General features: G+C 38.7%; 1 protein-coding gene across 1 annotated transcript; it reads right to left on the bottom strand.

Annotated features, from left to right (window-relative positions):
- Positions 1 to 1,218: 1,218 nt before the first annotated feature.
- On the bottom strand, positions 1,219 to 18,617 carry tlr18 (toll-like receptor 18). The gene is made up of 6 exons (XM_036538689.1): positions 18,512 to 18,617; positions 12,505 to 13,489; positions 10,808 to 11,981; positions 9,214 to 9,672; positions 1,697 to 1,852; positions 1,219 to 1,502 (listed from the first exon to the last, which is right to left on the bottom strand). The coding sequence occupies exons 2-6, from the start codon at positions 13,482 to 13,484 to the stop codon at positions 1,353 to 1,355; spliced, it is 2,919 nt and encodes a 972-aa protein (XP_036394582.1). The 5' UTR covers positions 13,485 to 13,489; positions 18,512 to 18,617; the 3' UTR covers positions 1,219 to 1,352.
- Positions 18,618 to 21,385: the final 2,768 nt, after the last annotated feature.

Genomic DNA, 21,385 nt, shown 5'->3' with positions numbered 1-21,385 from the left:
AGTTCAGGTCACTTGGCTAGGTCACTTTTAAAGGCTTTCTGAAGCTAATCAACACTTAACTCAGAGGGCCATATAATTTTTTTTATTGGTCACATGTCTCTCAGTATCATATCCTCCTGGATCTGGCTGACCTGCAGCATCATACAACAGGTTTTGCTTAGCAATAAACATGTTCTAGGTTGATGTTGCTGAGGACTATGTTGTGTATATTGTAGCTAGACTGGTGCACTGACTAAATGATGTACCAATTTAAACAGACTACTAATCAAGACTGGACCTCCAACTAGGTCACACAATTTGTCTTACATGTCATCCATTTATCCATTTGCCCCTTCCTTTGCACTTACATTATAATTTAGGTTATCATAGGTCTGTAACATTCTTCTGAAGACAGATCCATATAGAACAGAATATTTGATTAATCGGGAGGAAATGCTTCTGTTGCAAATTCACAAAAGTCTATTTGCATTAAGATTTTTAGATTTAGATTTTCTTGTAATTTCACCACATTGGATTATTTGTCTTAATACTGAAAAAGAAAAAATGTATTGTTTTTACTTTTACTTTTAATAATGTGTAAAAGTATCACCCCATTACTGGCCATTAGATGGTATTACAGCTACATGGGTATTTAAGAGGGTGTAAGTTCACACCATCAAGGGTTGCACACTGAATAAATAATTTTGTTACATAATTAAGGTACTGTCAAGGCACTGGCAGACCATTTACCTCCTGTATGAAATTACAGGGGACTGCAGTTTAACCTTAGTATCTTCTGCCTTGTTTCTTGTAAACGCTCAATTACCCAATCAAGATAATTACTTAGACAACCTTCAGGTCACAAAGTATTGCACAGGTCCTCTGTGACATTGGGCCCTGCAAAGCTGAGAAGAGGAACCTGGATCTTAAGGTAAAAGAAGCTGTATATTGGTCAAGAGATAACATATTAGTACAGAAACTGATTATACCACTGATACAATGAGCAAGGCCTTTGAAACAGTATACATTCAGAGCAAAGCAGGTTTTTGGAGAGTTTACATGCAAGAGCTGATGTAAATGTATGCATATTAGTTTATCAAGTTAAATTAACTTTGAATATGCTTACAAAAATGTTATGCATAAACATTTAAAGCATTCAGACAGTTTTGTCCCCACAAATCTTAAGGCAACTTTGATCATGACTCTTTTTGCTTTTATTCACATTAGAAGGAAGGCCGTGAAGATCCATTACAAACAGCATCAGAGACTAGAAATACATTACCAAACCTGAACAGCCCCCTCTAACACCAAAGTCTGAACTGAAAGGTTTGTTTATTAAAGGGGAGGGGGGTTACAGTTATGTCATGGATGATTCATTCGTTGCTGTTCTGTATGAAGAATTCATTACAGGCCACAGTCAGTGCTGCCACCAAGACCACGAATTCCTGAAAGTCCACCTGACCATCACGATTCTCATCCAGGTCTTTCATGATATTTTCCACCACCATCGGGTCTTTACTGGCCTGAGGGATTGGAGGGGGAGAGATATGACTACAGAGAAGATTCCAATAATTTTAAATTCTAAAAGTGTAAATATTGGGCATGAGTACACAAGGAAAGGAGACACAGAACTGAACTAATGTTCAGTTCCATCTGCAGTGATAATAGTACTTTTTTGCTACCGTAAGTTCTCCTTTTCTTCACTTTTCAAACTTACCGCCAAGAATTCAGAAAGCTCCCCCTGCAAAAGATTCTTCAGCTCTGCTTTGCTCAGCTTGCACTTGTCACCCTCCTTTGAGGAGTACTTGTGGAAAACTTTGATGAGGTTTTCCATTGCATCCTCCAGTTGTGAAACCATTTTCTTTATTCTTATGGATTACCTAGGCAGAATTAGAAAGGTTAAAGTGTGCCACAATGTGGCACAGAGAACGCCGATGGGACAATGGTTTATGTGCGTGTATGCAACCAGCTACAATCCAATGATTTGCAACAGCAGTCTATAAAGCTGAGCTCCTTCCCACAAAAGGATCTGTCTTTTTGCTGCCAATTTCCATCCACAGAGTGATGGCCATCATCAATAATGTACATCACTCTTTTGTGGGGGGTGGGGGGTTCAAATAGGCGTATCTAGTATCTCAACAGAAAACACATGAAGCCATGTCTGAGGAGGTTTATAGGCCAAATGTTTACACGCTACTATAAGGATAAAATTACATTCAGTCAAGTCATGAACAAAACTAGCTGTGAATTTGAGATTCAGGATTAAAAAAAGTTAAAAAAAAAAAATAAAATAAGCAAGAATTAGTCTTGCAGTAAAATTCAGGAACTCTTAAAACAGTGGTTTAACAACCAATCTATGCTGCATTACTTCCTTATTGTTCAAATGCAGAATTCTGCCACATAAAGGTCAAACTTAAAACATTACCGTCTACTGTCAACCTCAGAAGTTGTCGATTTGTTAACAATCGTATATATTCACCATCACTGGACTGACCGCTTCTTTGTCTGACGTGTTGCATTTTGCTGGTTGTAATAAGGAGATATATCACAGAATGACCGTAAAAGCAAAATTTATATAAATGAAATAAAACATGCGACGACTGAAATTTTATAATAATGATTGTATCTACCATTATGTACATTTGTGTAAGACTTTTTTTTTTACCCTATTTATGCCACGCAAACAAAATATAATCAATTTAGAATCATGTGGTAGGCACATATCGCCGAAACTGCATTAGTGACTCACCCCACAGGTTCAGACGACGTCAACTCCCAATTGAAAGTGTCTGGAAATCTCCTCCACCTCATTATAAGGCAGCTGCACACCTGACGAGAACATCAGAGCGAGGCACCTCCCTCCCAGGACGTGGTTTTCACTGTCATTAAATGTTCCGTTTAGATTAGGTTAAGGATGATTTCAGGATAGACTGATAAGAATGGTGCTACCATACAATGCTACGACTGTACAACTGCGTGAGAATTTCCTTAAACATAATAAGAGTGCTCCAGTGTCTTTATTATAGCTGATTTTCGCCCATGTTGTGCATCATGTGATGGGTGAAATTCCCTTCGTGGCCAACAAGCAGGTGAGTGAATTTATTAGGGATGATTTGGAACTAATAAACATCCCATTTTCTGTGGAAGCTCAAGCTTCTGTTGCATGTAGCAAAACCATCGCAACGATACCGGCTAATACATTGCGTCCGTCCCTCAGGCAAACATTTCATATTTTTGGCCCGTTTATGTGGTGATTTATTTTATCGTGTCTTTCATGAATTCAGTCCTTGTCGTCTAGTTGTGTTTTCCTTTCCAGATAGGTCACTGAGGTACACCGACTGCTCTGCAATACGTAAACATACAAATAATCCCATTGTAGTCAGTTGCCGTTACCATAGGGCTGACTCTCCTGGCGTCAGTGCAAAATCAGGATGTGCAATACGTCTCGAGGGCATCCTCTATAAATATACCATGAAAACAAAACTCAGGAGTCCTTTAGTGCAGTACATTACTGACTCACCAATTCATCCCCATGCCATGAGGCGTCAGGTACCCCACGCCCTTAAACGATTTTAAAACAGTAAGTTGCCCTTTAAAAGTGCTGAAAGTTCAGTATGCTACTTTGCAGTAATGGGCAATGTGGCCGAGCTCAGGATAAGTACATCAACTATAGTGTCTATATCCCTGGTAATTGAAACACAAAATTCACATTTGAAAAGAAACACAAACGTTTTCATAACACATTATTGCAAATTTAAACTCAACAAAGCATTTTAGACATGCATTCTTCTCATAAACCAAACTGAACTTGGGTTACACAAAGCTGGGCTTCCCGCAGAGGCTGGGAGAACACTTTTACTTAGCTGATTACCATACACAGATGTTATCTACACAAATGTCTCTCCCTAATGGCACTGCAGGCTGTGCCTTTATACTATTCCCAATGAAAACACCAAACAATACTGGTGTTCATGACCTGCTGGTGTATGCACTGTTTGTGATGTCACTGCTGTCCAGGATCCTGAAGGGCTCCTAGGCCCAAAAAATATAGGAGCAACTCTCTCTGCTCATGCAACACCTCTTATGGTGTCACAATGGTTATATATATTTCCCCTATTCAGTCATTTCCAAAACCTTTATACCAAAGAAATATATTATGCAAAACCACTTTGATATACTGTAATGGCTTTGAATTGGCAGTTGGTTGAGACACATGCCCTAACAACCAAATCCTCCATGGTGATTAATGATATGACATATCATTGATGATTTCATCATTTTATTTTGTGAATTAGAATGTGGTTGCACGCTTGGTGTCATGGCAATATTGCATGGCAAATGTGTCTGAAGACTATTTCCCCATAATCCTAAAGATTTGCAGGTAGTTTCTGGTGAAGCCTATGTGAATTACAGCTGGTTGGATCACATGCCATGTTAGCCATATTTAAATCATATTGCATATGGCAAAACTATGTCTATGTATATTAAAATATGTACTTTTATCTGTCATCTGTATAACCTTCAAATTATATTCATAACAGAAAATCCATTGACATATGAATTAGAACTGTCACATGGTGTGACAGCCATAATGCATATTGACGTGCTGGAGCTTCTGTTCTATAAGCATAACCTCAGTTTTTGCATACTTTGATTACCTTCACATCTTAAAACTTAATATTATCATACTCAAATATATATTGGCCAAAAGTGATTATATGATTTTTCTACACAACCATCTAATATGTACAGTGTATATATAAAGTGTTTTGGCTTGGAAGCCAGCATGAGTGGCAAATGACACATAATGGATGGACCAAGTTCTTTTTTCATAATCAATATGATGAATTCAAATTTTGATTCTCAATTACATAATTTTGGTGTCGATGAGATTACAGAAGAAAGACAATTGTATGCCTAGCAACAGATCTCCTGATCTAGTGTATTCCTAATTCACAGAAGGAGTGGTCAGGGTTAATGAACGCTTGACATTCACTACATTTAAAATGGAATTATAAAATGTATTTGAATACATTCAAATACATTTTATATGTCTTTGCCTGCAACAGATATGTAAATATACGCAGTTACAGACAGTTGGCTGTATCAGTCATACTGCACACTCTGATGGTGTCTTTTTTCAGTGCTATCGCTTTTATGCGAATAAAATGAAGCCTCAGTAGAGGAAATTTATGCAACTGGCAGGTGAAACCACAAGGTTTTGATAAGCAAAAGCAATGATAAACCGGTGGCTATGCCTAAGTCTAGCATGCTGCCAAATGCAAAAAACTCTCTAATGCCCCTTTGTGTGGAAAAAGTCTACAGCTGTGGCGTATGGATGCAAAGGGAAGGCAGAGTTCATCCGTTAAGTATGTGTTGTACCATTAATATTAACATTCTGCTTCTTTTCTGTATCACTAAGTATCTTGCTTTCCCTATCCCCAGGCGACCAGACACTACAACAACAAACGGGGCTCGGCGGAAATCATTCATCGAGGGTAGGTTACGCGTCAACAGAAGCTGCATCTGCACATGTTGCCGGGGTGATCGCAACCCTGTGGAGTCGGCCCGGGTGACCTAGAAAAAGAGAACCGAGCTTTCTCCATTGTCGAGGAAACTAAACCTCCCATCTCTAATTACGGTATAGCGAGGCATTGGAAATAGAAGGATAAACTGCTGCTTCTTCACCATAATCATATCTCTCATCCTTAATTGTTGAGTCACCATTTATATTATAAAAAGGAGATGACTGTAGTCAAAACATCAAGTCGTTATGCCAAAAAAGCATTAAAGTAACAGTAAAAAAAAACTGTGAATTGGTTTAATTTGTATCTGTGAAACTGGAAGAAAAATCATGACCAGCTTGACCTCTCAAATATTGTCTACATTTGAATTTGTACAACATTCTCAGATCACTACATTAAAGTTTATCATTACAAACAACGTAAAAAAGTGACCCAAAAAGTGTTACACAAATCAACACTAACTTATGTTTTAGATTCTTTACAGTGGCCAAAAATATATTTTTTTAAAAATTTGGAAAGAAAATCATACATACACAAGTACAAATAATGAAGTTGGTGCCTAGGAAATAAAGCAATCAAGCATTTAAGCATAAGTCCTTAGATCAAAATGTCTTTAAACCCTCTTAAGCCTCTGCTTGCTTTTCTGGATTCACTCCACTACCATCTCATCCCTTCACTAGACAGAGCAAGAGGGGTCAGAGCAAACCATGTATCTTATAATTTGGGACAGTGCCATTTTCCATCATTCTGCGCTGATCCATAGTTTGACAATCGTCCATGTTTTTCAGTAATTTGTTGCCACCATAGTCCTCCTTCTTTGATTTGAGTTTTCTCCAGCATGGTATCTGAAGTTGTATGATTGCAATCTCTACCAGCGATTGAAACTTCATCAGGCAGTTGGAGGAGGTGCGTGGAGATTAAGCTGCAGACGCCCGCCAGGGGTTTAATCTTCTATACCATGTGCTTTATTCATCATTTCTTGGCCAGGAAAAACATTGCTTGCATTGTTGTTGAAAATCAGCAGCCTGACAGGAATCAGGAACAACTTGCAGGCTGATTTTTAAAAAATAATAATTTAGTACTTTGAGGGGAGGAAGTTATTTTTCTTGGCACCTATCCTTTGTGCTTACAGATAGTATATACAGCGTGGTTTTTCACTTGCTATGGCTGAATAAAATGTATTTGGAAAAAATAAACTTTTGCTTGATATATTACAGTATTTGTGTGTCAATTTTGTGTGTATTTAACAGGCCATTTGTAAAATCACATGATCAGGCTTAAAACACAGGTGCATTCACAGGAACTGTGTGAGGTTTTTAATTTATTCCACCAGTATGAAATTGGAGCTCAGTAACAGGTGTTTCTATAATGGCATACATGCATACTTTTTTAGGCAAATATTTAATTTTGAGAAGTGGTAATTTCAAGGCAGTGTTTCATTTTTCTGAACATCTGTGAAATTCTGTAAAATCAAAAGCCTCTTCGGTGTTAATAGTTTTGGGAACATGAGATATTGATTCAAGAAATGTGTGTGCATGATCAGAAAAATAAATGTTCGTTTTGCAGCTTGTCAGAATCTTTTTAAAAAATGTAACAAAACAATCCAAAAAAAAAAATGTAACAGTGACACATGGAAACATAAGCACAGAATATCATCAGCCTGTAAAATACACGCTGAACTCAGTACAATAATAAAATACAGCAGAACAGCAGATGCCTGATTGCTTTTTCACCCCTTGAAAGCACTGTGCTGCTTTTTGTTTACCATAATGTATGCATATATGTATAACTATGTACATATGTATATTTTTACAATACACTGTGTAGCATCACTTCATCTACTCAGACAATCAGGGTTTTTTTTTACCTCACCAGCCAATCCAGGATGAGATTACCCTGCCATGTACTAACCATATTAATATCATTATTATTATTACGATAATTAAGTACCAACTGACACAGCATTGGTATATTGAATGGAAGAACTGTAAAATAAAACAAAGGGTTTGTGAGCCTCACTAAATGTCCTAGCTGATTGCTGGACCAGATATGGTTTCTCATTTACTTTCTAATTTGCAGAGATTGCTATAAACCACAATTATATCCCAGTTTGAAATAAAGCATATTGGCATTCCCTTCAAGAGTACATGAAAATGTTTGTCCAAACATTTATGAGGAGGAAAGAATTTGATCCATCAGTTTCCTCAGATCTTTGTCTCTGTCTCTCTCTCTCTCTCTCAAATACAATCCTTTATGAACAAAAACCTCTGAGTGACTGGCTGTTTGCACCATCTAGTGAGTATCGTGGTGAATTGCAGGAGACTGAATGTGCATTACAATTATGTCTTGTATTTCACAGGGGCTTGTTTTACTGTGGTTAATGAAAGTTTCCATCATGAATGGTATAAAGGAAAGATCCTAATGACCAATTAATTATTAGGTTAAAATCAGAATTAATAATCAAGTAATTTCAACATCTAACATTAAAAATAGGCTGAGACAAAACTTCATTAACATTTCTTCACTAACAGCCTTTTAACTTTGATAATGAGAATGAAGTAAATGTGATATATGTATATAAGGCAAATACATGGAAAATAATGTAAACAGAAGACATGAAAAAAGACATAACTTATCGATATCTTACAATAATTAATACAATGTTTTGTTTTAGCCCAAACAACACAACTAAGAATTTGGTAGTTAATCTGGCCTGAAATCACAACACAGAGTGTCACAAAAAGGAGGATCCAAGTGGATCTGACTATGAAGTATGTGTGGACATTCACTACATACACCATGTACCACTCATATATACCACAACGTATAACAAATTTTTTAATACACTGTGTAACAAAAGCCGTGATTCTCACACTCTCAGGGCGTAAAACATCTTTGCAACAATGCTCGTCACTTACTTCAATAAAACATGTACCTCATTTATGTGGCATGGAATATATATATCAAAGGATTACATAAATGTTTTATTTCTAATGTTCAGGAAAAGTTGAACATTGCGGTGGTCCCAGTCAAAAACTCACTACAGTGAGAATTCAGGCATTTTGGTTTTCAGGTTTTGTGGCTGTCTCCTCACTTATACATCTTTTTATGTTTCTAGGAAACAAGCTGAGTATTATTTACCATACAATTCTGTAATTTGGCTTTTTACCCATAATTGTGTCTCCATAGAAACACTTTCCTAAACTGCTTAAAAACACCCCAAATATGTGATGTAATATCTCAGATGGTTTGTGGTTTGGGAGCTGGCAGAAGGACAATTACAGTTGTAGAAAAAAGGCACGCTTACATACCAAGAGAGATACTCTCCAGCTCACGGGGCAGAACCCAAACCACTAAGTCACTGAGCTGCAAACATGTGATCCTTTTCAAATCCACGACAGACGTGAGTAAGCTTGCTGAGCTGCGACCACAAGGAAGTCTTTGAATGGAAAGTTTAGGAGCAAGTTGCACCTCCAGTATTTCCTTTTAAAAGCGTCAATAAGAGTGGAATGACAAGAGCAGGGATGAGATGGCTTACAGTCACTGCTGTGTGTCAAGAAAGACAGACAGGTTGTCAGCCTTCATTCAGGATCCCCAAAAGCACACTCATACAAATTTGAAACAACCTCTTTGGTCATTTCACCACCTCAAAGGTTTTGGGATGAGATGGCTATTGAATGATACGGTAACACAGTCACATGCTACCTCATGCCACTATTGCAGGGACAGGTCTGTGGTTGTTACTTTCTGCATTAATGGCAGAGAGGTCATTGGCTTCCATGAAGACTTCAGGGGGGACCTCACCCCTTTCCACAGGCCTTCTGTCCTCCAGCGGAAGCTCCACCACAGATGCATCAGCCTCAGACAGCTGGCTCCTTGTACTGGCCAGTCGGTCTCTGGTGACACCAGGTTTGCCCAGCACGCTCTTCAGCTGAGCCCAGAAGAAGGCCTGCTGCTTAGCCTCCTGGGGCCACTCCAGGTAGGTCTTAGTGCTCAGCATCTTCTTCAGCTTGCAGTACTTGTTGGGCAGAGAGTCAGGGTCAATGGGCTCCTTAACCACCAGGACGACATCACTGAATGTTTTTCCAATGGCTCGCTGATGGGCAAAGTAGAGCTCATAGTTGCACCATTCGCTGTTGACAAAGTGTCGTGACAACACAAAGATGACCTGGGAGAGGAAACAGAGACATTGTTATTCTCCAGGCATACCTGTAGGCACCTGGATCTCAGCAACCTTAGAGCAATCAGTACAGCCACCCCTAATTATACAGTTAGTGGCCTATTACGAATAGTTCATGGATGTGAAACAATGAATTGATGTTAAGGAAGGAGGAAATCAAACACAGATGCACAAACAACATAAAGAAGCATTAATCTGAGTCACAAAGTATATAAGTATCTGCCTGGGACAATGCATACTGACAGATGTATGCATTGTCCCAGAACCTGAATCAATCTACATCATTGAACTATGTACACAAGATACAGGACTGGCATTTAAAATCACAAAACCACAGAAAATGAAAGTCTGAGATCCATGCAGGAGAGGGGGAATCCTTTGTCAAAAAATGCAGGGGGAAAAGAAAGCCTAAAATAGCAGCAGGATGTTGGCTAAGCAAAAAGTTGACCATTCAAGCTATGAGCCAAGAATGAAGAATAAGAAGAATAAAAAAAAAACATCAAGGATTGTAAAACTGAACCAATACAAACAGTACTCAAAGGAAAGGAAAAGAATGTCTTCAGATAAATTCTGGGATAAATCTGAAAAGTTATTTCCCGATCAAACAACCTTGTTAATTGTTACCAATTCAGCAAATACTGAGAGAAATGTGAGACTGTAAACCAACTGACAATGATTAAATTTAGTCAAAAAAAATTTCACTAAACTATATGTGTGACTTTCACATGCTCCTCTTTATTTGATTCATTTGCTTATTTCACATGCTGTGCCTAGTTTTAACTTCTTAGTTTTAACAATACTTTCTCTGTGCTCACGCAAGATAAACCTGATACTGACAGACATATATATCGCTGACAATCTTCATGTCTAGGCATTTGACTTGATAATGATTAATTGAGTTTAACAAGTGGCTTGAAAATAAGGCTGTATCAACCACTTGGAGCTGGAGCTTTGAAATACATGCAAGAAAACAGAAAAAACTCTGGTACCTTCTTATAACAGCAGGGTTGGAATATTTCATAGTGTCTTACTGTTTGACACAGGTGTTGTCAGAACTGGTGCAAAAAGAGATAAATGTTTTTATTTCTTACTTTTGATCCAATACAGATGCAGGGGCCCTTACCTTCCGGCTGTTCTCAATGTTCTCAATGATGTTATCAATGATCCACTTGCCCGGCATAAAGTCTCTCTCATGGATACAGAGATGGTAGGGGGGCTTATTATTCTCCAGACAAGGCAACAACTTGTCCCTCACCCAATCGGCATCCCAGTGGCTATAGGAGATGAAGGCATGATAAGCATAGACCTGTGACAATCCAGCACCTTCCTGGTGGGCCCGATATTTAGCTCTGAGGATCTGATAGGTGGCTTTAGTGTACCAAGGTATATCAAAGACATAGCACAATCCCATTATAGCTAGCACAACAACAGTAGTGGCTGCTACAGAGATAATGATGACCAGTTTAATATCACAGGCTATATGACCAGGGAAGAACTTAGCAACCATTGTGTTGAGAAAGGCTTCGGGGTGATAACACTTGTAATTGTCTGGCCAGTCTGTGATGTTGACCTTCCCTTTGGTTCTGGTCTCCTGAATGAAGGTGTGAAGGTCACAAGTGCAGTGGTAAGGGTTATTGCCTGCTTTCAGGCTGGATAAACTCGGCATACTCTTGAAAGAGCTCATGCTAATGAGTCCAAAGGAGTTCCCATCCAAGGCTAGGTACACCAAGTTTGGGTTACTCCATTCAGAGGGGATAAATTTGATCTTGTTGCCGCTAAGGAGAAGCTCCTTGAGGTTGGTAGCTTGTGAGAAGTATTCCATGTCTACTTGGTCCAGGTTGCAGTAGGAGAGGTCCAGGTACTGCACTGTAGTAGGCAGACAACTGAGAGTGCTGCTGACAAAGTTGTTGTGGTGAAGGATCATCCTGGTGACATTTGACTTCCAAGTGCAGGCACTCGCTGTAGAGCTTAGCTGATTATAACTGAGATCCAACACCTTCAGCTGACTAAATTTTCCCATTAGAGATGCAATATCAGTAAGGCTGCTCAACTGGTTGTTGCTGCAGTTGAAAGTATGAAGGAATGTCATAGAGGTGCTGTACTGGCACTTCTTGTTGTAGAGGTAGTGGTCTTGCAGTCGGTTGTTGGAGACATCCAGCACCTCCGCCATTTCTAACTCATCCCAAGCATCGCAGGGCACAAAGTTGAAGTTGACATTCGTAATGACCAAATGGCGGACCTTGCTGAACCAGGTGAAGCGCCAGTCAAACCGCAAAATGTCTGGATTAGTGATGTCACTGAAAAGTCAGAGAAACATAGCAGAACAGATTTAATTAAAAGTCCATCCAATCCAAGTTGCAGTGTATTTAAAATATGTTCCCATTATGTAAGAGGAGGCCTGTAATACCTTTAAACAAGTAAGCTTTTAATCCTATGATTAGTCTTTATGGTTATTAATCGTATGACTTTTCACCACAATGAAATACATCAAAAAACCTGTTGGTAAGGATGTTAGTATATACGTACAGGCATGAAAGTCCTGATTCAATAGATACAGGACAAAGAGTTTACATAAAATCAGTGGCAGTATTTTTTGATATAAAATTTTTTTCCTTTTCATGTAGGTCAACATATTCATACCAAGAACTTCCTTTTTTATTCAGCTTGACCATGTGCTACATGCATCTACATAGCGTGCAAGTAGCAGAGTACTCAACAGTTCAGACTGCGAGAAAATGAGCATTTTATGAAAGGGGGCTTACTAACAAAACAGCAAGACATGGCAATTCTTGAGCATAACAGAGGAATTAAGGGACTAACCTCAGGACCAGGATATCCAAGGCAAGATCTGTCACACTGGAACGGTTACCATCATCCACAAACGTCGGTGATCGAGCAAAATCAATAGACATAAGTCCTAAGCCTTTGATGAGAGACATTTGTATGTTCATTAGAGCCATCCTCAGCAGATTTTCATTGAACTTGCCACGGTGGAAAATGAGATGATGTGTCTTAATATCTGCCAAACCGTGGAAAATGTCCACCTTATCGGAGTAGTACTCAAATTCAAAAAGATTACGGAAACGCAGCACAGCGAAAGTCTTGTTAACCAAATCTCCTAGCATCATGGGCAGAGCATCTGGCCTTTTGTCCAAGGCCACATCAAACCACATGTTTTTAGTCTGGATGAACTTGAGACACCCTGGCTCATAGTCCAGTAGACTGGATGCAGTTTTAATGGCAAACTTCTCCAAGAAGATTGTGCGAATAGCTTGAAAATCTCCCTTCTTCAGACTGGGGATAAAGGGACCACCCATTGACAACACCTTCAGATGGGTGAGGGTGGAGAACACCTCATCTAGAGTGGCACTTTTGTAGAAATTATTGGACATTTCTAGGCTTTGGAGCTTCAAGAGTGGCTTCAGGGCTTTGGCGGGTATATCTGTCAAGGAATTGTTGAAGATATTGAGGTCCACCAGGAGGAGGTTGAAGCGGAAGGCATCATCCTCGATCAGGGAAATGTTGTTGTACTGAAGCTGGAGGACACGCAAGCGGTGGAGATGTGAAAAATCACTGCTGCGGATCTGCTGCAGTGCATTGTGGGACAGGTCAACTTCCTCCAAAGAGGGAGGGAGGTCTTCCGTAGGGACTCGATCTAGATAGTGTCCCCTGCAGTCCGCAAAACGGCGGTCACGAGATATAAAGCACATGGTTTTCTCTGAAGTAGCCAGCAGAGAGGCTTGGAGACTGAGGAAAAGACTGACTAACACAATGCCCATCATCTCCTTGTGTCCACCCATTTGATCTGTGAAGACAAATAGAAACCAAAGCCTTAATTTAATAGACATTCACATGCCAGTTAATGCTAGATTTATACATAATGTCATGCACGCCAAGTTGTCAATTTTCCATTTGGGAAATATAAAACATGCACCGCATTGTCTGCTGTGTAGGCTTTACCACTGCCATTCCTTCCCACCATTAAATAACAATTTGGCCTCCTTACACACACACATATTCCTGGAATAAAAAATGATATTCTAAAAAAATCCAAGAGGTCAAGACAATCAAAATTGGTTATTTTTTGCAAATAATGAGGGATGAGATTTCTTGGTCTCCTCCAGCACTTCCTCTTTTAAAACTGCTCCAAGTCCATTTGCCAAATTACATCTCCGTATTTGGACTGATTCAGCCTTGCCAAGGCATGGCACTTAACAATTTCTTGTTACTACTTCTATTTCAAACAATGCCTTCTTTTCACAAGAGAACCATTCAGATCCCATTCACAGGTGTGTTGAATTTCAATCTTCTACTTCTACTTCAAAATTTCCTTTACTCTAGGTCCATATAGCTATCCATCTGTATTAAATGACCACCCTAGTCATCTTCAAACCTTCATATTGTGAAGTGTTCATCTGCACTGCCTGGATTACAGGGAGTATAGATTTTCAACAAATGTATCATTGTGAGTTTTTTGCATTCCAGTTGAATAGAGGGGAAAAAGTCCTGGAACAGTGGCAGTGTAGAATAGTGGTTAAGGAGCAGGACTTGTTGCTGGTTTGATCCCCGCTAGGACACTGCTGCTGTACCCTTGGGCAAGGTACTTAACCCACAATTGCCTCAGTAAATATCCAGCTGTATAAATGGATAACATTGTAAAGAACTGTAACTGTAAAGAAATGTAAGTCGCTTTGGATAAAAGCGTCTGCTAAATGAATAAATGTAAATGTAAACAAATAAAGACAACAATCAGAAAAGTTTTTTTTCTGTCCTTATTGTGATACCAGTAAGGCATAGCTTCATCCTAAATACCATAGTTGTATCCATACAGACACCAACTTCAAATGTGTGAGGTGTCAACCCCAACAATTCCATAGCAATCCGCACAGACAGACAGGCCTACATATACAGCCCACTCAAATGTGATTTTCAAAAGTTAAACAGTGTGTTATAAGCATTTGAAGACAGCTGCTGTAACACCTTTCATGGCAATACGCTGAGAAATGAGAAAACGTGGCCACACTGTGCTTAAAATATACACAATGTATCCATATAAAGTATAAGGCTACCACCACCCTACAATATGCATTTTCTCTGAAATCAAAAATGCATAGTGTGATTTCGTTGTCAAAACTTTGTGGTATTCAGCATTCATATGTGGATCCTGCAAATTTGTTTTTTTTTTCAGTTTCCCACAATGTGGACTGTGTTGAGACCTGCTTGTGTTTTTCAGCTCCCAGAGGTGAATCATAGCTCTCAAGCATGTGATTCAGCGCTTCACACACCATGCTCCACAGCCTGCTGCCCTCAGCTTCCTGCCACTCTGATCCAAATGCTATTAACTCAGTAGCAGTTTACAAGATTGAAGTCATTCAGATGATACATCAACACACCTCACATGGTTTATACAGCCCATTTTACTGTGACTGACAGCAAACTAAAATTCATTAAAGATCAATATTTGGCAAACACATAAGTGGGGTAAATCATTACAGCATGCTTGTTTGTGATTCATTTACTTGGAGCGAATCCCTTACAGCGCCTTATAAATCTTCATTCATGCCCACCTGTGGCTTATCTTATCTGTAACATCCACGTGTGCATGCGTTTTTAGGACCCACATGATGCAGGTAAACTCCAAGTTAATTTCCTAGTGTTTTACAGTAATACGTTTCAAGTTTTACCAGGGGTTAGGATCATCTCTAGCTTCTTTGTGAGTATTTTCTCAATCTTGTCTAAAATGATATTGTCCTACTCACAAAATGGCAATAGTATAGCTTCAAACATTGGTTTTTCTGTGCATTGCTGGCAGTTTGTTGAATACTGGGGCACCACAACTTTGGTGCCACAGCCCACATTTCAAACATCTTGTACAACTGAGGAAAAAAAAATCAGTGGCCTACACTGCATTTTTCACACCTATGATGTCTCGTAGCATGATTTTTCAGGTCTTTTCCAATGAAACCAACATTTTTAAAAAAGCTTTTTCCCTTTACATCACCATTTACATCACTTACATCACCGCGACATCCGGACAGGCAGTTGGCAGGAGCAATGCATTGAGATGAACACATTCTTGACACTCCATACCCACAGCTAACTTGCTGATTCCACATTACAAGTCACACAGTGCAACACAGTGAAGTCAGTCTAAGTGGAGGACAGCCACTACTCCACTGATGTCATCTGAGTAATTTGCAGGTGCCTGATGAATGACAGGGTGCCTCGAAGTGGTGAGATGTGGACACACTGGCTGACTTACCCACCCCTATGCCTGGCTGTGCACTCGGGGTCAATGCTATCTGGTGACATGGCCAGGATGAATGCCAAATTGTAGGGCTCAGCATGCACTCAAGATGAGTACCTTTCTGACCAAGACACTTGGGAGGCCAGCTAGCTGAATATCTTGAAGTGTTTGCTGTCAAAATATTTCTGATTTTAAATGAGAAGGTTTATCAAAATATGTAGATGTAACACTGGAACGTAACGTAGCACTGTTCTTTGATAATTCTCGTCAACTTCAAAAGTTAATATGTGCGGTTAAAACTTAAAACAGTAGCAGAAAAATCCTGCACCCTTCTGTGAGCAGATGGCTACTTCTCTTTTAAAGCTGCTGCCGTGACTGTTTCCTCAGGAAATAATACCAGTGACACAGACAGCACAGAAATATTTTTAGTAAGGTTATGGGTGTACCAGTCTGTACCAAGGCTTCTACACCAGTGTTTCTCAACCTCTTTCATGCCAGGAACCACCCAAGCATAGAACTGACGCTTTGTTCTGTAACTATGTCTCCAGCCTCATGTCTCTCTTCCAGTTTCTAGTCTTCTCTCTGTCCCTGTTATGGAACCTTTCTTCCTCTGTGGTTCTATGGCTCTGTCTCTCTGATTTTTATGCCCTCTGCAAGGCTGTGAACAGACTGGAGTGAACTGGGACTCCATTCTCATGGGCTTGCAGATAAGAAACTTTGTAAAAGGTTTGCGAAGAAGTAGTGTCAGTATTAAGCAGGAAGGGGGAGAATTTTATCTGTCTGTCAATCATTACATTATTGGCAGTCAGCAGGCATTCTTATCCAGAGCAACTTACATAGGTTACATTTTTTTACATGTTACCTATTTATACAGCTGGATATTTACTGAGGCAGTTCTGGGTTAAGTACCTTGCCGAAGGGTACAACAGCAGTGCCCCAGTGGGGAATCAAACCGGCACCCTTTAGGTTATGAGCCTGCTCTTTACCAATATGCTATACTGCTGCCCCAATCATTATTTATAACTACAATTTCCAGATAACTTTATGTATTTGCTATACAAGGAGGTTTTATTAATTTATGAAGCAATATTGACTCACAGGAACATTTTTTTCTGTTTGCAAAAAACAGTACATGCTACCTTGATGATATGTGAAGTGCTACAATGTCCTTTAGTTTTTCCCTTATAAAAACATCACAAGCATAAGAATAACATAGAAGCCACTAAGGGTGTATGGAAATCAAACCAAAACACACAAGTCATGGGGGTTCAGCTGCACACTAACTTTCTGTTTAATCATTATTTGAAGGAGTCAGCTGTAAGTAACTCAGCAGTCCTATAAAATTTGTAAACACAGCACTGAGGAAGTGAATAAACTCCCTGACCCTCACCCACTCCTGATCCATTATTTGTGTTCAGACAAACACCATGTTCCACTCTAATGTTTTTCTTGGGTTAAAAGACAGGAAACCTTACTGCCTGAGTATACTGCATTGTGAGGTTTCTGTGAGTTGCTGTGTGAGTTAACAACAGTCAAAGTGTAAATCCAATGCTGTCTGTATCCAGCGGTTTGCTTTTCCCTGCTTTCTAATCTTTCCTTTTGCTGGGCCTGGTTAAAAATAAAACTGTTGGGCCTTGGCATTTGGCTTTGAGAGACAAAGATTATGAATTTTAGATACAATGGGTCAACTAAATGAGGTCAAAAACAACTGTAGACATGTTAACATTCTATATTTATCAGAATCTTGACTTAAGAAAATGTATGAGTAAAGTTTTTGGCTTTGCTTAAAAGTTGGGTGCCTGAGCTGAAATCTAATAAGCCAAAGACTGGGCTAAATGCTGTCAGCTTTATAATAACTACAATTCCATCTAATAAAGATGATTCTACACGTTTATTTGCAAATTCACATGGATTTCACAGTGAATATGATCAGTCCTATATATATAGTCCTACATATCAGTTCTATAGAACCTGATTTGTAAGACAGGAAATATCTTAGGGCAAGCATAGTAGATTTTATTGAATTTCGTTACAGATGATTGTGGTTGCATAATTTGTCAGTGCTAATAATTGCATCACTGGTTCGGGCGAAATTACATTTACATTACATAAGAATAATGTGACCATACAAACAGGTACCTGCGTGGCTGAATTGCTTTAATACTTCTTCTTACTGTATTGTTATTTAAATTTTTGAACGTGACGAAATTTAAATGACTAAAGGGAATGTCTAACTATAAGCATCCAATAATGGAGTAGGCCAGCACGTTACTTTAGATCATACGTCAGTTTAAGGGACCGCATGTACTGTTACAAATCCTTATATGAATACATATGAAGTTGCGCCTGATTAAGCATGACTTACCTTAAAATTCTTAACTTAGTGTGTTGGCAATAACTGGACAGTAAAATACGAAGTGATGTTAAGCTGTAAAATAATATTTGGATTTAACACATCCTGACACAAACGTAAATGTTTCCAACCTTTTCCTTTCCTACTACTGCTATTTCCTATTACTACAAGTTTTGTCTTGCCCAACCTGACTGTACAACTCTTTAAAAAATAGCATTAAAACTTACCTCAACTATTTGAAATACAGTAGCCTGGATTAAGCATTCAAAGACGCTTCTCTCAAAATCCGCAGCTGGCGAGCCATTGATCGCGATACTAGCAAAACACACAAGTCCAAGACGCTCTACGTCCCCCTTCTGCGTGACTACACCTAAAAATGTGGAATCCTTCGCTGGAGTCACGTGTGCACCAGCCCGCAGCCGCTTTCCCATGTTAGCTGCAGACCTCAACGGAAATGCAAATTTAAAACAAGTCGTAAAAAATATGGCTGGACAGTTATATTCAGCAACTGCACCGGATACAGTCAATTGATGTTACACATGTTCATGCATGTAAAACCAGTGACATTAAATTGTGTGTGTATGTGATTTATACACTAAAATACAACTTGCAAAGCAGAAATTGCATAATGATAAAGGACATCAGATGAGATATGCTGAAACAAATCAGTGGAAAACTGGGATACATGATAATTGGTTCTTTTATATCTGCCGAAAGTAGCTCTTTAGGGGGGGGGGGGGGGTGTCAAATGTATTAAATTCAAATTTGGGGTAATATGGGGTAATATGTAACATACATCTTTTGCAAATTGATTACATAACCAGAGAAGATACTAATTTACTTACTTGTTTTTTTCTAGATTGCCAGCAGTTCCCAATATGAAAGACTTGAAACATTTTTAAACAAACCCAGCCATTGATTTAAATGATTGATATGTAGACAGCATGAATTAATTCGTGGGTTTTCCTCGTGATGTTTTTCAACAGTAAGAAAATCATGGAGTGTATCCAATAACACCACAAGCTTCTACTGTGCAATAAGGTGGAATTAATCTTGTTGATGATAACTGATATATCCTCAAAATGGGTAAGTGCATCAAACAGAACTCATTACTATGTGACCTTACTTAGACGCAGACATTGTTGACACAAGATTAACAAGACCAAATTTTTTTCTCCAGTAACTAACACTTTGTAACAGGTCTGTTTGCTTACTTTGTACAAGGCAAAGCTACACAGATCCTCATTGTTCTTAGTATAACAAATTGCACCACAGTGCACATTGTATTACATCAGTTTATAAATCAGTGACTGGCAGCTCTGATGCAAAAAAAAAAAAGAAATAAATAATTTAAAAAAAAAAATTCCCCACAAACATCACCAAAGGGAAGGAGGGCTTGGAACATATTGTGGGGACATACAGTATTAAGATAAGCACTCCTGTATTTCAGAATGTGCTCATAAAGACTATTTGTATTTCATGATAAAGCCATAAAAATTGTCAGCACCTTCAGTCAAGATATCTTTCTTTGGCCACTTGAAAAGCAGCATCAGAATAAATAACTTAACATCATAGCGGCTGCAACAGAACAGGTGCATAAATAAAATAATTAAGATAATATTGTCATTTAATTTACACCTTTTGCTTTTTATTCTTTCAGTGCAATACATAAAATCATGATCCTTTCACAGGATATCGGTGTTCGGGCAAATCAAGAACAGCAACACATTTTAAACATATTCTGCTACCACCTTTGCTGGTGGGAAGTAATAGCACAAATAGTCCAACAAGACTGGCAATGCGTTATAAGTTAGAATCCAGATACTTGCTTTAGACTATTGATTAGAAGTTTTTTGAGGTGCATTGCTTACTCTGTTTTCTCTCAGACATCAGAAAATACAATAATTTTCAATTCATAACACATGGCTCAGTCGCCATGTACTGTATAACGTCTGATTGTCTTTATCGCTCTGAAGATGAGAAACCTACCTTTCAAGTTTTGCTTGGAATGCATGTCTGGACAACAAACCCTCCTGTTGGCCTATGTGACTGAAAATGTACTTAGCCCTGCACCTTTTTAGTTTTCCAGGGAGGAACTTTAAAAAAATAACCCAGGACATTGTGTAACTGGTGTGATTAGAGGAGAGTAGGGGATTTTAACATCAACAACATTTGCAGTAGCATCATCCAGCTGGCTATGCACAAGAATGCTGTAAATGGAATGCAGTCACTTTGACTCTTTACTTCCTTGACAGTAATACTATTGCAACATTTGTGATTCGTGTCACTTTTCCCATGGTGGTGTGTATTGTTCTCAAAAGGAGCTTTGTTTAGCTTTGGATGTGAAAGACCAATTTCACCGCATTTATGATCTACAGCGTCCTGTGGGAGAGGCTTGACGAGGACACACCCACAGAGGAACAGACAGGAAATGTAATGTGAAGCAGGCTTGCCAATTTATTCTCATTGAAACTGGTTTACTCTCAGGAAATTCACACATACAACTGCCCTGTTTGACCATGAGTTTTTTTTTTTTAAATGAGTCCTCATGTAGAAACATATTTTAGGTTACTTGCTTACATGTTTTATTTGTGTAAATGGAGCTATTTGTGTAAATGGCTAAATTCCTCAAAACTCTGATGGATTGATTGATGAAAGGAAAGCAGAAAACCGTTGAAAAACACCAGTATACAGCACGTACTGTAGGATGAAATAGCTGGGTATATGTATGTGAATGAGTCTGGATACTATATTCAATTCCATATGATCCATGTAGTGAAATAACTGTCATAATTATTAGGGTTGTTATTGTTCAAGTCTTTGTCAATAATATTACCATCTTCACGTAGACAAACAATGCAGCCAAATGTATCATATTTTTTTTTATTCATCTTACATGTTCAATAAACTGAATCATATGGCATAATTAATTCAATTCAGTACATGTACACATATTTATACTGTATAATGAATGCTGTTCTCCGAAAAAAAAAAAAAAAAAAAAAACATACATAAGTATGTGTAATGAAGGCATGTTTCAATATCACAAGCTTTTGGCGCATATTGTTTCGGAGGCTACCCACGGCAAACACGACTCTAGC

The sequence above is a fragment of the Megalops cyprinoides genome, chromosome 10, assembly GCF_013368585.1.
Source record: "Megalops cyprinoides isolate fMegCyp1 chromosome 10, fMegCyp1.pri, whole genome shotgun sequence".
NCBI lineage: Eukaryota > Metazoa > Chordata > Actinopteri > Elopiformes > Megalopidae > Megalops > Megalops cyprinoides.
The sequence above is the reverse complement of the archived record's forward strand: the minus strand, read 5'-3'. Positions and strand labels throughout refer to the sequence as shown.

Bases quoted from the DNA above. Each gene is read 5' to 3' on its own strand.
- tlr18 (XM_036538689.1), bottom strand. From the start codon at position 13,484: ATGGGTGGACACAAGGAGATGATGGGCATTGTGTTAGTCAGTCTTTTC. The intron at 11,982-12,504 runs GTTAGTCCCTTA...CTGACTTTTCAG, and splicing joins TTGGATATCCTGGTCCTGAG to TGACATCACTAATCCAGACA. The intron at 1,503-1,696 runs GTAAGTTTGAAA...CCAATCCCTCAG, and splicing joins AGCTTTCTGAATTCTTGGCG to GCCAGTAAAGACCCGATGGT.